The following is a 15,247-nucleotide window of genomic DNA, read 5'->3' as shown; positions in this document are numbered from 1 at the left end:
CCTTTTCTTCAATGATTGCAAAGAAATTGGAAATTTATTGAACATCTCTCTTGGGAAGTTATTTCAATCTCAACCACATGTTGGAGTTTGACAAATCTAGTGGAATTAAAGGCACAGGGCAAAAGTTTATGTTGCATGTTTGAGCTTATTTACACATTAGTGCATATTTTAGGCTCAGGTTCATATTTGTGCATGTTCTTTGTATTTGGCCTACCAAGCGACCGCTGCTCAGCTCGAAGGCCTGGAGATTACAAGGTGTCGTGTGGTCAGCATGACAAATCCTCTTGGCCGTTATTCTTGGCTTTCTAGACCAGGGCCACCATCTCACCGTCAGATAGCTCCTCAATTCTAATAACGTAGGCTGAGTGGACCTCGAACCAGCCCTCAGATCCAGGTAAAAATACCTGACCTGGCCGCGAATCGAACACGGGGCCTCCGGGTAAGAGGCAGGCATGCTACCCCTACACCACGGGGGCGGCTCTGTGTATTTACATTCTTTTTATTCCTGACACACATAAGGTAGGGTCAACTTTGGTCAACCCTGCAAATTTGCAAAGGAAAGAAAGGCTGGAGATACTTGTGGAGTTCCTGGAAGAGTCATACTGAGAGGTTGAGATTAAGAAATGCCATAGTTCCTTCATTGTTAAGTGTTGGATTGCTTGGGTCTTAACTTCCATTATCCAACAAACAAAGGACAAATCTCATTTAATTACTGTATATACCACCAGCTCTTCAAGAGAAATAGATCGAAGAAAAGCTTGAACTGGTGCTGAAATTTCTTCAGCAAGTAGGCTGATAGAAGGGGATCACATGGGAGAAGAAACTTAAGTGTAATTTGATTCCATTTTTAAAATATTGTCCTGCGACTTCCTGTGATATGGAGAGGAGTTTTTAGATATTTAAGTATGTGTTTCCAGATAGGAGGCATTCAGTGGACCCAAGCAATCCTGCAAAGATAATTGTTGCACAGTGATACAATAATGCTGTCCAACCTGTGGGTTGTCTCCCAAAACTTTGAAATGTAGTCTAGTGATTGTCATATTTATTTCAGTTAATGAAATGCAAAATCATTCTAAAATCAACTTTGTAAATATTTCTTCTATAAACCATTACAGTTTCAATCTTTTATGAGTATAAAAAGTAATATTGCGATTTTTACAGTAGATTAGTAAAAGAAATTGCACCAAATAATTCAATGGTACCCCAGGTATTTTCAGTTTCAGTTTTCAGTGCTCATTTAACAGACTAATTTGATGTCTGTAAGAGCATACTTGCATGCAAATACAAATGTGGTGCATATCATTCTCAGGACTACTAATTACATAAATAAGAAAGGTACTGAATATCAAGTTTTGCAAATATTCAATATATTTTCTATCCCGTAGTTATACAGAGACACAGTATCTCTGCTATGGGTTGTCTACTTCACTGTAATTTCTTTTCCTAAATATCAGCGAAGGTTAAAAAAATACTGTAAATTTCCTAAAATGCTTTTAATGATATACTGTATTTCACAGCATAATCAGAAGCAATTATTCAGAACTAACATTCTGGTATTCTTCTTCTTCAATTGCTTTATCACTTGTGAATGTTGGCTATCATTGCTACCATTGGTTTGTTCATTGCTCTCTGGAAGAGCTGGGCAGAATTTAGATTGAACCATTCTTTCACATTGGTTAACCAGGAAGTTCTTCTTCTGCCAGGTCCTCTTTTACTGCATAGTTTGCCTTATAGTATGACTTGCAGGAGCTGATATTTTTTGCATCTTGCAGTACGTACCCATGGCCAATAGGCAATAATGATCAATCTTTGAATGTTAAAAGCTTAATGTAATCATTGCAAAAAAGCATATATATTCCATTATGGCAAACCGCATTGTATACGAATGTTAGGGTATTAGCTCTGGCTAAGAATTGTTGGTAAATTTAAGACAGTAACGCAAGTTGAATTTGGAAGTTTGAAATTTTCATTACCAAACACAAATGAAAAATAATTCATGATTAATTTTATATTTATGGAATTGAGGTTAATTTTCCAGGATGAATTTCAATTGTATTTTCAAAAAATAAAGGTAAATATATGCAAAAAGGAAAATTTTTAATTTGTTATCATTAAAGTTGGAAATTGATTAAAAGGAAATATTTTAATACAAATTAAGTAGGTAAACTGAAAGAGGGCTAAAAATTACTTGTAATTTGTTTTTGTATTTCATATACTGGTGTTCATTACAGTTACTTTTTACTGTGTGTATCATGTTGTTCATTATACAAAAGACTATAAAAAGTATAGAATATTTAAGAATAAAACTAAACAAATCATCCGTTAGCTTAAATTTAAATATGTTCGCGAATCAGTAAGTAACCTAAATACGGCTAATGCCTGGAGGCATCTCCGAGCCATGGGCATAGGAAAAACACATGAACAGCTTCAGGTACCTGAAAATCCACTTGACAGTTTAAATGCATATTTTACGGAAGAGGGAGCTCAGTCTAATCCACTTAACAGACCACACGTAAATAATGTCCCAGCACCTGTCCCTTTGCCTTTTGCATTGTCAGCACTTATGAAGTTAAGAAAGTCTTGTATTCTATTAAATCCAAAGCAACTGGTGTTGATGAAATTCCTATTACTTTCATACATAATATTATTGGTGCTATTCTACCCGTTCTCATCCATATTTTTAATTACTGTCTTGAAAAGGTATATTACCGACAATTTGGAAGTACGCCAATGTAATTCCACTTCCTAAAACCCCAGGTTTGAAACTCCTATCCGATTACCGTTCCATTTCGATTCTCCCTGCTCTCTCCAAAGCGTTAGAACGGTTGGTTCATGCACAAATACTGGAATACTTGCATGCTCACTCTCTTCTTGACCCGCTTCAATTTGGCTTCAAGAAGGGCCATAGTACAGCAACTGCTTTACTCAAAGTGACCGAGGACATCAGAAAAGCAATGGATGAAAGACAAGTGACAGTACTCACACTCCTTTACTTCAGCAGTGCTTTTGACACGATAAACATCCAGACATTGTTAATGAAGCTCAAATAGTTTTTTGGTAATGTTGCTTCAAGATTTTTCACTGCATATCCTACAGATCGTATGTAACATGTTATAGTACTAGATACTGCTTCACAGTGCCGACTCCAGAAGGCAGGAACCCACCAGGGTTCTGTTCTTGGTCCCCTTTGGTTTGTTCTCCATATAAATGACATCTCTTCTAAAATAAAGTACAATAGATATCACCTCTTTGCCGATGATCTCCAAATTTACTGCCATGTTAATATAAATGATATATCGAATACACTCTCGTACACATTTCCAAATTCAGCCCCTCACTGTATCATGCTGTGCAATGTGAGTTTTTTTTTTTTTTTTCTTCAAACCTATCCCTCACCTAAATTGGCTTCTATTACTCTCATTATATCTTTCTATTTCCGCATCGAACTGGGAATTAAAATCAACCATGGTTCAGAATAATATGACCTTCAAATTGATCTCTTCGCCACCTCAAGAACTACTCGAGCATTTATCTTAAAGATACCTTCGCTTGTCAACTGTTGTTCTCAATTGTTCTAATACTGCACTTGTTTTACTTATTTCTCTTTACAGTGCTGTTTAATTTCCACTTTTCTGCATAACAAGACAACCAGCTATTTGCATCTTGATATATCAAACATACGATTATAAGATTTAACATTGAGCTATTTATTCATGTTCACATCAAGATTTTAAAGACATTTAAAACCTAGTACTTTATACTCAAGTGCTATATAGCTCTACATGATCTTACATCTTGAAAAATCTTTATATCTTCTATGTTACTTGTTATTCATCCGTGCATTGCTTTTATCTTGTACCTTTCGAACGATCGCCTGATGATGACCCAGATCTGGGGTTGAAACCGGTACCATCTGTGATCAACTTGTGATGTAACCTCGCATTACTAAGTGTTACTGTATTGAATGGGTTGAATCATAATATATCATTAATTTAATTGCATGTAGAGATACCTGTTGAATACCACTGATTGTTCTGTGTGATTGTTTTGTATGATGACGTATGATAGGTTGTGTGATTGTGGTCATTTTTTTTTTTTGCTAGTTGCTTTACGTTGCACCAACACAGATAGGTCTTATAGCAAATTATTATTATTATTATTATTATTATTATTATTATTATTATTATTATTATTATTATTATTATTATTATTGTTGTTGTTGTTGTTGTTGTTGTTGTTGTTGTTGTTGTTGTTGTTGTTGTTGTTACAACAAAAGTAAGCCCTTAAAACTAAAATAAAATAGATCCTACCCAGCTAATCAACAACAAAAATTACCAGAAATCAACTGAAAAAATAAAAATCACAGATAAACTTGAAGACTTAATACACAACTTTAAACAAATTGCAGAAGACCTGGCTCCAATTAAACCACGTAGAAAACACCAATGGTGGAACAGTGAATGTGATGAAACAGTGGAGAAAAGACATCAGGCATGGCTATTACATCAGTCCCAAAAAAACAGAAATATCCTATAAAAATCTAGTAAAACAGAGAAAAGAAACTACCCAAGTCTTATGAAGAATGAAAAGACGACATCATAAGGACACACTGCAGTTAATTGAAGAACAATTCAATAAAACTCAATCAAGGGACTATTACAAAACCTTCAGAAAGCAGCTCCAAAAATATGAACCCCCAACCTTACTGATGAAGGATGAAAATGGTAAGCTGGCTCATAACAATAAAGACAATGCAGAAATTCTGGCTAAATATTTCAGCAAGCTTTTAAATTGTGAGGAACCTATAGAACTCCTTCATTTGGACACCAACAACCTGATAAAAACACCACCAGAGAACATCAGTCCCCCACAATAAAGGAAGTCTACCAAGCTCTGAATACATTAAAACACTACAAAACGCCAGGAGAAGATCAGACCTTTGCGGAAATCTGGAAATATGCAGGAACATCAGCAAAAGTTGCCCTCCATCAGCAACTTGTCTCTATCTGGATTAAAGAAGAACCACAAGAACACTGGACAGCAGCCCTCATTCACCGACTGCACAAAAAAGGAGACAAAACCGACCCTAATAACTACAGGGGAATCTCGCTCCTAAACATAACATACAAAATTGTTTCAACAATCATCCTTAATAGGATAAGTTTACAACTCGAGAAAGAACTAGGAGAATATCAAGGAGGTTTCAGACCCTGGAGGAGTGTACTGATCAGATCATGAGTCTTAAGTTGATAATGGACTATAACAGGAGAAGAAACAGAGATATGGGGATAACATTTGTTGATTTCAAGAAACCTTATGATTGCATCCATAGAGAATCTCTGTTTAAAATTTTAAGACACCTTGGACTACACCCCATATTAATAAACATGATGAAATTGACTCTCACCAACACTAAATCAAAAGTGAAGTTTAGGGTTGAAACATCAGAGACATTCTAAATTAAAACTTGACTATGGCAGGGAGAAGGGCTCTCACCACTATTATTTAATTGTGCTCTAGAAATGGTAATGAGGGAATGGTTTAGGAAATGTCCCCCTAAAATAAAGATTGGCCAAAAAATCAAAACAAATTGCCTGGGTTTCACTGACGATTTAGCATTACTAGCAATGTACATAAAAGAAGCAAAAACCCAGACATCAGAACTTCAAAACATTGCAAATAAATTTGGCCTCAGAATATTGTTTGAAAAAACAGAAATTATGCCCCAAAAACCAGCACAACTAAAAGAAGTTACCATAAAGGGTAATAAACTCAAAATATTTAAATATCTTGGAGAAGTAATAACACATAACCTAAATGAAAAAATGTCAATCCAAACAAGAACAAATAGATTAGCTAAAGCACAAAAATTAACATGGGATATCTACAAAAAGAAATGTCTATCAATAAATACAAAAATAAATCACTACAACACAGTTATAAAACCAGAAGCTACATATGCAGCAGAAACACTTTTTTACCTGAATAAACAATCAAAGACTGACAGATTTCAGAAAATTGAAAGGATTGGAAGAACCTGCATCAACAAAAAATACCAGAAAAATGAACAGTGACAGTTAATACCTAACAAAGTCATGTACAAAGAGCTGGAACCCATTACAGATACTATGTGTAAGAGGAGACTGGGATTATTTGGACATATCATGAGGATGCAGGATTCGAGACTTCTGAAACAACTAGTACAATACAATCTCACACAAAAAATACCACAACAGGATGTAAATGGATCAGAGAAGTAAGAGAGGATCTGAAGGAAATAGGCCTTACAACAGAAGACACCACAAATAAGATACAATTGAATACAAAACTCAAGAATACAAACCTCCGCTTTACCCTTACACAAAACAAACCAGCAACACGCATATTTTCAACTGCGGAAAGGGCACAAAGATCGGAGCGTCTGAAGAAGTACTGGGAGGACCGCAAAGCCCGAACAATCCCTTCAAAGAGACCTGAATGACGGACTGACTAAAGTGATCCTATGTGTTCATAAAAGAAGAAGAAGTGTAAATGTACATAATATTTAGCTTCTTAGTCATGTACATAGATCACTTTTTATGGCTATATTTATATTTCCATTTACTTTATTATGTATTGTGTTCTCTTTATGTATTGCTTATATTTTTCAGTTTGTATCTTTTTCATTATGACTTTGCCTCTTTCCCTTTATCTTTATGCTCCAGATTTCTTTTATTTTATTTTATTTGTTGAACATTGCTTTCTTTCTTCATTATATGTTATCCAAATCTGTAATTTTTAGCTTATCTTTGATTTTATAATAGAATAGAACATTCCTTTTATATATGTATTATCTGTAAATTATATGGTTAAGTGTAAGAGAGGGCCAAGAGCCCTAACTTCGCCACTGCTAAAGTCAATAAATAAATTAATATCCCCACGGATGTATGTACTTGCAAGATCTTGAGTTAATGAAATAATACACATGGCCTGTTGTAATAAAATGTAATATTTTATGAACAAACATGTGAAAGTACATCACAAAAACAAATTGAATTACATTTTTTTCTTCTGCAGTTTGGTAACTTGTTGAACTTATTGCAAAGCATTGATATCAGTTTGTTAACTTTGTACATCTTTTCTAACTTCAGAATCATTAATTCTGTGCCTAGAATAACCAATATTACGTGTTACACTATTAGGAGCATAAATGTATACATTCTTCTGAGTTCCAGCCATCATGCAAGCTACATAAAATCGACCATAAGAGAAACATGAAGTTTTCAGATTAATTCCCTGTCCTTGAGCCTTGTTTGCGGTCATCATTAAAGCTTTGTTACACTGATGTAGTGCAATCTCATAAACCAGCAAGAGTTTCTTCTACTAAGCATGCAGTTATGACTTCCCCAAATGATGAAGTTAAGGTGAAAGATCGAGATCAGATTCCATTTCCTGCAATGTGCGCGATGAATTGCTATGTTGTATCATGGAGCAAAATCCGTCACCAGTAGGCAGTCTTCTTCTTCTTCTTGATTCTTTATTGGCTCTGCTTGCGCACTGTATCCAGTTACCAGCTGCTGTGATTGGTTGGTTTGAAGTGCTTGATTATCTCTCAGCACTCACTGTCTTTGCTCTCAGCTATGTTTGCATTGAGAGCAATCTTCTAACAGTGTTGCTTTTATTTGAATCTTTATTCTTATCATCATCATCATCATCATCATCATCATCATCATCATTGGATTGTAGTTTATTAGATATTATTAATGCTGGAGAGAGGGAAAATAGGTGTGTTCCTAGTATTCATTCCACTGAGACCCTTAGGGGTAACTTACTACTAAAAGGACCTAAGGGGTTGTCAAGATAGGTTGATGAATTACAGGGTTAACTTGCAATTGTCTAAAAATTCTGTTATTATTTCAATCTTGGATACTGTAGGAGTGGATACCATGCAAGCTATATTGGTTGTTAGAGGTATATGATTATCTATTAATTGCTGATACAATTTAGCATGTTGAGGCTCATAAGTTGGACATGAAAAGAATAAGTGATGTGCTGTACCAATATCCTACTGGCATTCACACGTTTCTCTCACTATAATGAAGTCGAAATTTGTACCGATGTAAGTGTGTGATTAAATCTTAATCTAATGATCGTGGTGATGTGCTGTCAGGAGTAGTTAGTAACTACAGACCAGAGTTTGTGTAATGGTGTTGTCTGCATCTGGAAATAATGTTTCATACTTGTTTCTTCCCAAATTCTGTGCCATTTGGTATTAATATGCTCACGCTCTTGCCAAAAAGAAAGTAAAGCTTGACCCTTCGATGCTTGGCTGGCTAAGTGATTGGCTTGCTCGTTTCCAGCAATACCGGTGTGTCCCGGAATCCGAACCCCCAAGGTGATGTCCGTACCTGGTGCATTGAGATTGTAGAGCAGCTGTTTTATATTAAAAATATACCAATTCCTCTGATTCTTGGTGGTTGTAAGGGATTGCAAAACACTCAGGGAGTCTAAACACATTATTGAATGTGTAATATGACTTTGTTTACTGTATAGGAGTGTCTGGCAAATGGCAAATACTTCAGCAGTAAAAATTGACACTTCCTATGGTAGTGAGAATTATTGTGAGAAATTCCACAGGGATATGATAAAGGCAGCCCCGACTCCATGACCATTTTAGCACCATCTGTAAATAAAGGAAGTGTTTACTGGAATATTGTGTTAATAGAAACTTGATAAAGGATAGTCTCTTTGCTAAAAGAGGTTTTTTGGCTTGGTGATACATTTGTGTAATGATATGGGGGCTGAAATATTGTACTTGATATGGATGCGAGTATGCAGGTAAAATGGTGGTGCATTGTATGTTGCTTCTAGTCTTAAATAACCTCTGGTAAGTAGTGAAAAGGGTTGGATCATTGGGCCATTTGCAGTTTTTATAATCATTTAAGATTTGGAGTTTAAGTAAAAAGATATGATTGTGAAGCACATTTTTCTTAGTAGATACTTGGTGGCTAAACTTTCTCGTTGGAATTTGATACTCATTAATGGAATTGAGATTAATTTTCCAGAGAACAAATTGCTAGTTTGTTATATTCCATGCTAAAAAAGTTCCATGCTTTTTGCTTGTCCATTCTCTCTGTTGATGAGTTTTGGTATCAAAAATGGCATCAGCAAATAAAACCTTCTATCCTTATACCACATATTATGACGTGTTTTATGAAATCTTTGACGTTACAACTACATCTGCAACCTATGATCCATCTAACTCATTTTTGTGATTGAGGTTAACTTTCCAGAAAATAAATGACTAGATTGTATCATAGAGTAAAATGCAGGGAAGTGCCAAAAAAGCGTTCAATCAATCACTACTAAACTGCATTTAGGGCAGTTGCCCAGGTGGCAGATTCCCTATCTGTTGTTTTCCTAGCCTTTTCTTAAAAGATTTCAAAGAAACTGGAAATTTATTGAACATTTCCCTTGGTCAGTTATTCCAATCCCTAATTCCCCTTCCTATAAAGAAATATTTGCCCCAGTTTTTCCTTTTGAATTCCAACTTTATCTTCATATTGCAGACGTGCCAACTCCCACGATTTAAACGGGAGACTCCCTATTTTTGGACCTTCCTCCCTCTCTCCTGATCGCAGACTCTGATCTTCCGATTTTGAGAACAGATTTAGTATTGCTGAATTTTTTTGAAAATCCCAGGTTTTCCCTTGTTCTTTAGGTACCTGGAGAGAATTGATGTTCGGTGGGCACTGGCAAGACACATGCAATCAGGCGGTGCTGGTCTTAAATATTACAGATACTTTAACGTTTTTTGTTTGTTTGTCCAACTCAGTTCCCTACGGTGTCGGGTATGAGGTGAGATGAATCTCTCATGGCGGGTTTTTATTATTGGATGCCCTTCCTGACGTCAACCTCATCACAGCAGTTAATGAGATTAAATGAATGACGTGATATATGCCAACTATGAAACTACTTTTTAGCATATTTACAAGCATAAAAACTCAGTTCAGATCAAAGCTTCCCATAAAGGAATTCTGGAAAAAATCAAACCTTAAAACCCATTCAAAATGGCCAGTTCTTTCAGCCTACATCTAGTTGAGAAATTTATGAAGAGGCCTAAGGCAGTTACAATGAAGAATGATGTGTTTTAAAGCTCAGAAACATGTATTATTTCAGTATTTTTAAATAAATTAATAAATAAGAGAAATTACATAACTGAGTAGCATAATGTGTTATATATTCTTCAAAGTTACGTCATCAAGAATGTGTCGTAACAGTCGGCATATGCCGCAAAAGATCTCCTGAATTTTTACTTTTGTAAGTTGGTACGTCTGATATTGTGATCTTTCCTACTTTTAAAGACACCACTCAAACTTAATTGTCTATTGATGTCATTCCACACCATCTCTCCACTGACAGCTTGGAACATACCACTTAGTAGAGCAGCTCGTATCCTTTTTCCCAAGTCTTCCCAGCCCAAACTTTGCAACATTTTTGTAATGCTACTCATTTGTCGGAAGTCACCCAGAACAAATAGAGCTAGTTTTCTTTGGATTTTTTATTAACATCTAGGTACTTACAGTGATCTCCATAAGGAATTTTCACCCCATCAATGCAGTAATTAAAACTGAGAGGACTTTTCCTATTTGTGAAACTCACAACCTAACTTTTAGCCCTGTTTATGCCTGACTCATTGGCTGAATGGTCAGCGTACTGGCCTTCGGTTCAGAGGGTCCCGGGTTCGATTCCTAGCAGCGTCAGGGATTTTAACCTTCACTGGTTAATTCCATTGGCCCGGGGGCTGGGTGTTTGTGTTGTCCCCAACATCCCTGCAACTTACACACCACACATAACACTATCCTCCACCAAAATAACATGCAGTTACCTACACATGGCAGATGCCACCCACCCTCATTGGAGGGTCTGCCTTATAAGGGCTGCACTTGGCTAGAAATAGCCACACAAAATTACTATAACCCCGTTTATCATCATACCATTGCCTGCAGTCCATCTCACAACATTATCAAGGTCATTTTGCAATTGCTCGAAATCCTGTAACTTATTTATTACTCTATACAGAATAACATCATGCGCAAAAAGCCTTTTCTTTGATTCCACTTATCATTTATATATATAAGAAAGCATAAAGATGCAATAATACTGCCTTGAGGAATACCCCTTTTCAATTGTATCAATCAATCAATCAATCAATACTGATCTGCATTTAGGGCAGTCGCCCAGGTGGCAGATTACCTATATGTTGCTTTCCTAGCCTTTTCCGAAATGATTTCAAAGAAATTGGGAATTTATTGAACATCTCCCTTGGTAAGTTATTCCAATCCCTAACTCCCCTTCCTATAAATGAATATTTTTCCCAGTTTGTCCTCTTGAATTCCAACTTTATCTTCATATTGTGATCTTTCCTACTTTTATAAACGCCATTCAAACTTATTCGTCTACTTACGTTATTCCACGCCATCTCTCCGCTGACAGCTCGGAACATACCACTTATTACAAGTGATGAAAATAATTTTTCGTCCGTATTGAAAGTTTCATAAACTGTATATAGGATAATATCTTTTGTTTATTTCCACCTATTCAATACATTACAAGAAGTTGGCATTTACTTTAAAACATTATTCAGATGAGACATGTTTTGCCTCTCACTGTGAGGCATCTTCAGTCAAATAATAAGGTTTTTGATAATGACTGAAGATGCCTCACAGTGAGAGGCGAAACATGTCTCATCTGAATAATGTTTTAAAGTAAATGCCAACTTCTTGTAATGTATTGAATAGGTGGAAATAAACAAAAGATATTATCCTATATACAGTTTACATACCACTTAGTCGAGCAGCTCTTCTTCTTTCTCTCAATTCTTCCCAACCCAAACATTGCAACATTTTTGTAACGCTACTCTTTTGTCGGAAATCACTCAGAACAAATCGAGCTGCTTTTCTTTGGATTTTTTCCAGTTCTTGAATCAGGTAATCCTGGTGAGGGTCCCATACACTGGAACCATACTCTAGTTGGGGTCTTACCAGAGACTTATATGTCCTCTCCTTTACATCCTTACTACAACCCCTAAACACCCTCATAACCATGTGCAGAGATCGGTACCCTTTATTTACAATCCCATTTATGTGATTACCCCAATGAAGATCTTTCCTTATATTAACACCTAGATACTTACAATGATCCCCAAAAGGAACTTTCACCCCATCAACGCAGTAATTAAAACTGAGAGGACTTTTCCTATTTGTGAAACTCACAACCTGACTTTTAACCCCGTTTATCAATATACCATTGCCTGCTGTCCATCTCACAACATTTTCGAGGTCACGTTGCAGTTGCTCACAATCTTGTAACTTATTTATCACTCTATAGAGAATAACATCATCCGCAAAAAGCCTTACCTCCGATTCCACTCCTTTACTCATATCATTTATATATATATAAGAAAACATAAAGGTCCGATAACACTGCCCTGAGGAACTCCCCTCTCAACTATTACAGGGTCAGACAAAACTTCACCTACTCTAACTCTCTGAGATCTATTTTCTAGAAATATAGCAACCCATTCAGTCACTCTTTTGTCTAGTCCAACTGCACTCATTTTTGCCATTAGTCTCCCATGATCCACCCTATCAAATGCTTTAGACAGGTCAATCGCGATACAGTCCATTTGACCTCCAGAATCCAAGATATCTGCTATATCTTGCTGGAATCCTACAAGTTGAGCTTCAGTGGACTAATCTTTCCTAAAACCGAATTGCCTTCTATCGAACCAGTTATTAATTTCACAAACATGTCTAATACACTGACTGACAGTGACAATGCAACACCAAGGAGGAGTGGTTCGAAAGGGATGAAAGTTGGGGAAAAAACAGAGACGGCACGGATGAATAATTGATGTTTATTTCAAACCGATATGCAGGTTACACAATGCGCACGGCATCAACTCAGTAGGATGTAGGACCACCGCGAGCGGCGATGCACGCAGAAACATGTTGAGGTACAGAGTCAATTAGAGTGCGGATGGTGTCCTGAGGGATGGTTCTCCATTCTCTGTCTACTACTGTACTCAAAGATTACCAACGAAGCTAAATGTTTAGACAAATTATTATTAGTATTACGGTCTAATAGATACACACGAAAGATAACACACGAGTATAGCAGGCAAGATACGGCACTATCTAAATGTACTGTATGTATACTACAATGTATCTACACTACACTACACTGCGTTTGGTTAAATGCTTAAGTATCAAAAGGTTTGCCATACACGAAGAAAAACACGAATATAACTGGCAAGGTACTATCTAATATATTATACCTTATCTTCACTACAATTCTACTGAAATGTGGTTATGTGATTATTACAGCTGGTGGATTACTATTATTTTCCCTACTCCACGAGACGGAGAAAAAAAAGTGTCCTTAATTAGGTCTGCTGAAAAATACGAGGTTGTCTACAATAATTTCTCAAATATTTCTATCAAAACAACTACTACTACTACTACTACTACTCCAGGGACTTGAACTGCAATTACTGGGATATATGAACTTTATTATTATTAGCTAACCACTCAAAAATACTGAAAGATCGAGGGAGCGAAATATAAATTACGGATACTAACTAACTACTCAGAAGTACAAATGAATGGAATACAAGGTCAGCTGATTTTTATTTATATTTACTTGACTACACTAATTATTAATTATTACAGGGTCAGATAAAGCTTTGCCTACTCTAATTCTATGAGATCTATTTTCTAGAAATATAGCAACCCATTCAGTCACTCCTTTGTCCAGTCCAATTGCACTCGTTTTTGCCAGTAGTCTCCCTTGATCCACCCTATCAAATGCCTTCGACAGGTCAATCGTGATACAGTCCATTTGACCTCCTGAATCAAAGGTATCTGCTATATCTTGCTGGAATACTACAAGATAAGTTTCAGTGGAATAACCTTTCCAAAACCCAAACTGCCTTCATTCAAACTAGTTATTAATTTCACAAACATATCTAATATAATCAGAGAGAATGATTTCCCAAAGCTTACATACAATGCATGTCAAACTTACTGGCATATAATTTTCAGCTTTATGTCTATCTCCCTTTCCTTTATACACAGGGGCTACTACTACAACAACTCTCCATTAATTTGGCATAGTTCCTTCATGCCAGATAAGTACTTCAGATATGGTACTACTACTGAGCTCGATAGCTGCAGTCGCTTAAGTGTGGCCAGTATCCAGTATTCGGGAGATAGTAGGTTGGAACCCCACTGTCGGCAGCCCTGAAAATTGTTTTCCGTGGTTTCCCATTTTCACACCAGGCAAATACTGGGGCTGTACCTTAATTAAGGCCACGGCCGCTTCCTTCCCACTCCGAGCCTTTCCCTGTCCCATCGTCGCCATAAGACCTCTCTGTGTCAGTGCGACGTGAAGCAACTAGCAAAAAAAAAAAAAATGTACTATATCCCACCCCATTGCCCTTAGTATATCCATAGAAATCTTATCAATTCCAGCTGTTTTTCTAGTTTTCAAATTTTGTATCTTTTTGTAAATGTCATTGTTATCATGGGTACATTTTAATACTTCTGTTTATTCCTGTACCTCTGTATGAGGTCTGACCATATTCCTTGCTGTTCTATGTTCCATGCTTTTCATGTGTCCAGTCTCTTTCTTAAAAGCTTTGGTATCAAAAATGGCATCAACATATAAAACCTTCTACCGTATGTTGTAGATAAGAAAATGGTGTCAATCAAAGTTAAAACTAATACCTGTCCAAAATAGGAAAAGGAAATACCCAAGGATGACGTAAATGTGATAGGCTGTGAAGGTGACTGCTAAATGTTGTTATCACAGAGAATGTTCAGGAATCACCGTATTGGAACATAACGCCCTTAAGGGCCCCATACAAGTGCAGACTCAGTCGGAGTTAAGTCTGTGCAAACCAGTCTCTTCAGACATGTCTCTGTGTTTATGGCTGTTAAGTCTGCCAACAGAATGACTGCAGGCAAGTCTCTGACATTCTGCGCTGCTTGAATTCAGCCACAGACTTAGGAATGAAAGCATTCTCTCAGAGTTGCAGCAGAAAATATAAACGTAGTAACCTATGAATATGAAACTGCAGTCTTTTTTTTGCGTGTCTTCTTTGCGCAGAGCACAACATTATGTCCAAGGAACAACTTATGTTCCATACCGACTACCTAATTAATTTCAATCCGCACTTAGCAAGTGGCCACGCGGTTAGGGTCAC

The 15,247-nt window shown here is 36.5% G+C and overlaps 1 protein-coding gene across 1 annotated transcript in view; it reads left to right on the top strand.

The window, feature by feature from the left end:
- para (paralytic) overlaps window positions 1-15,247 on the top strand; it is a 947,817-nt gene that overhangs the window by 417,207 nt on the left and 515,363 nt on the right. The window contains exons 13-14 of the mRNA XM_067137715.2: window positions 4,427-4,456; window positions 5,895-5,936. Of these exons, the coding sequence (XP_066993816.2) occupies window positions 4,427-4,456; window positions 5,895-5,936 (72 nt within the window). The remainder of the gene's footprint in view (window positions 1-4,426; window positions 4,457-5,894; window positions 5,937-15,247) is intronic.

The sequence above is a fragment of the Anabrus simplex genome, chromosome 1 (genome assembly GCF_040414725.1).
Source record: "Anabrus simplex isolate iqAnaSimp1 chromosome 1, ASM4041472v1, whole genome shotgun sequence".
Taxonomy (NCBI): Eukaryota; Metazoa; Arthropoda; class Insecta; order Orthoptera; family Tettigoniidae; genus Anabrus; species Anabrus simplex.
The sequence above is the reverse complement of the archived record's forward strand: the minus strand, read 5'-3'. Positions and strand labels throughout refer to the sequence as shown.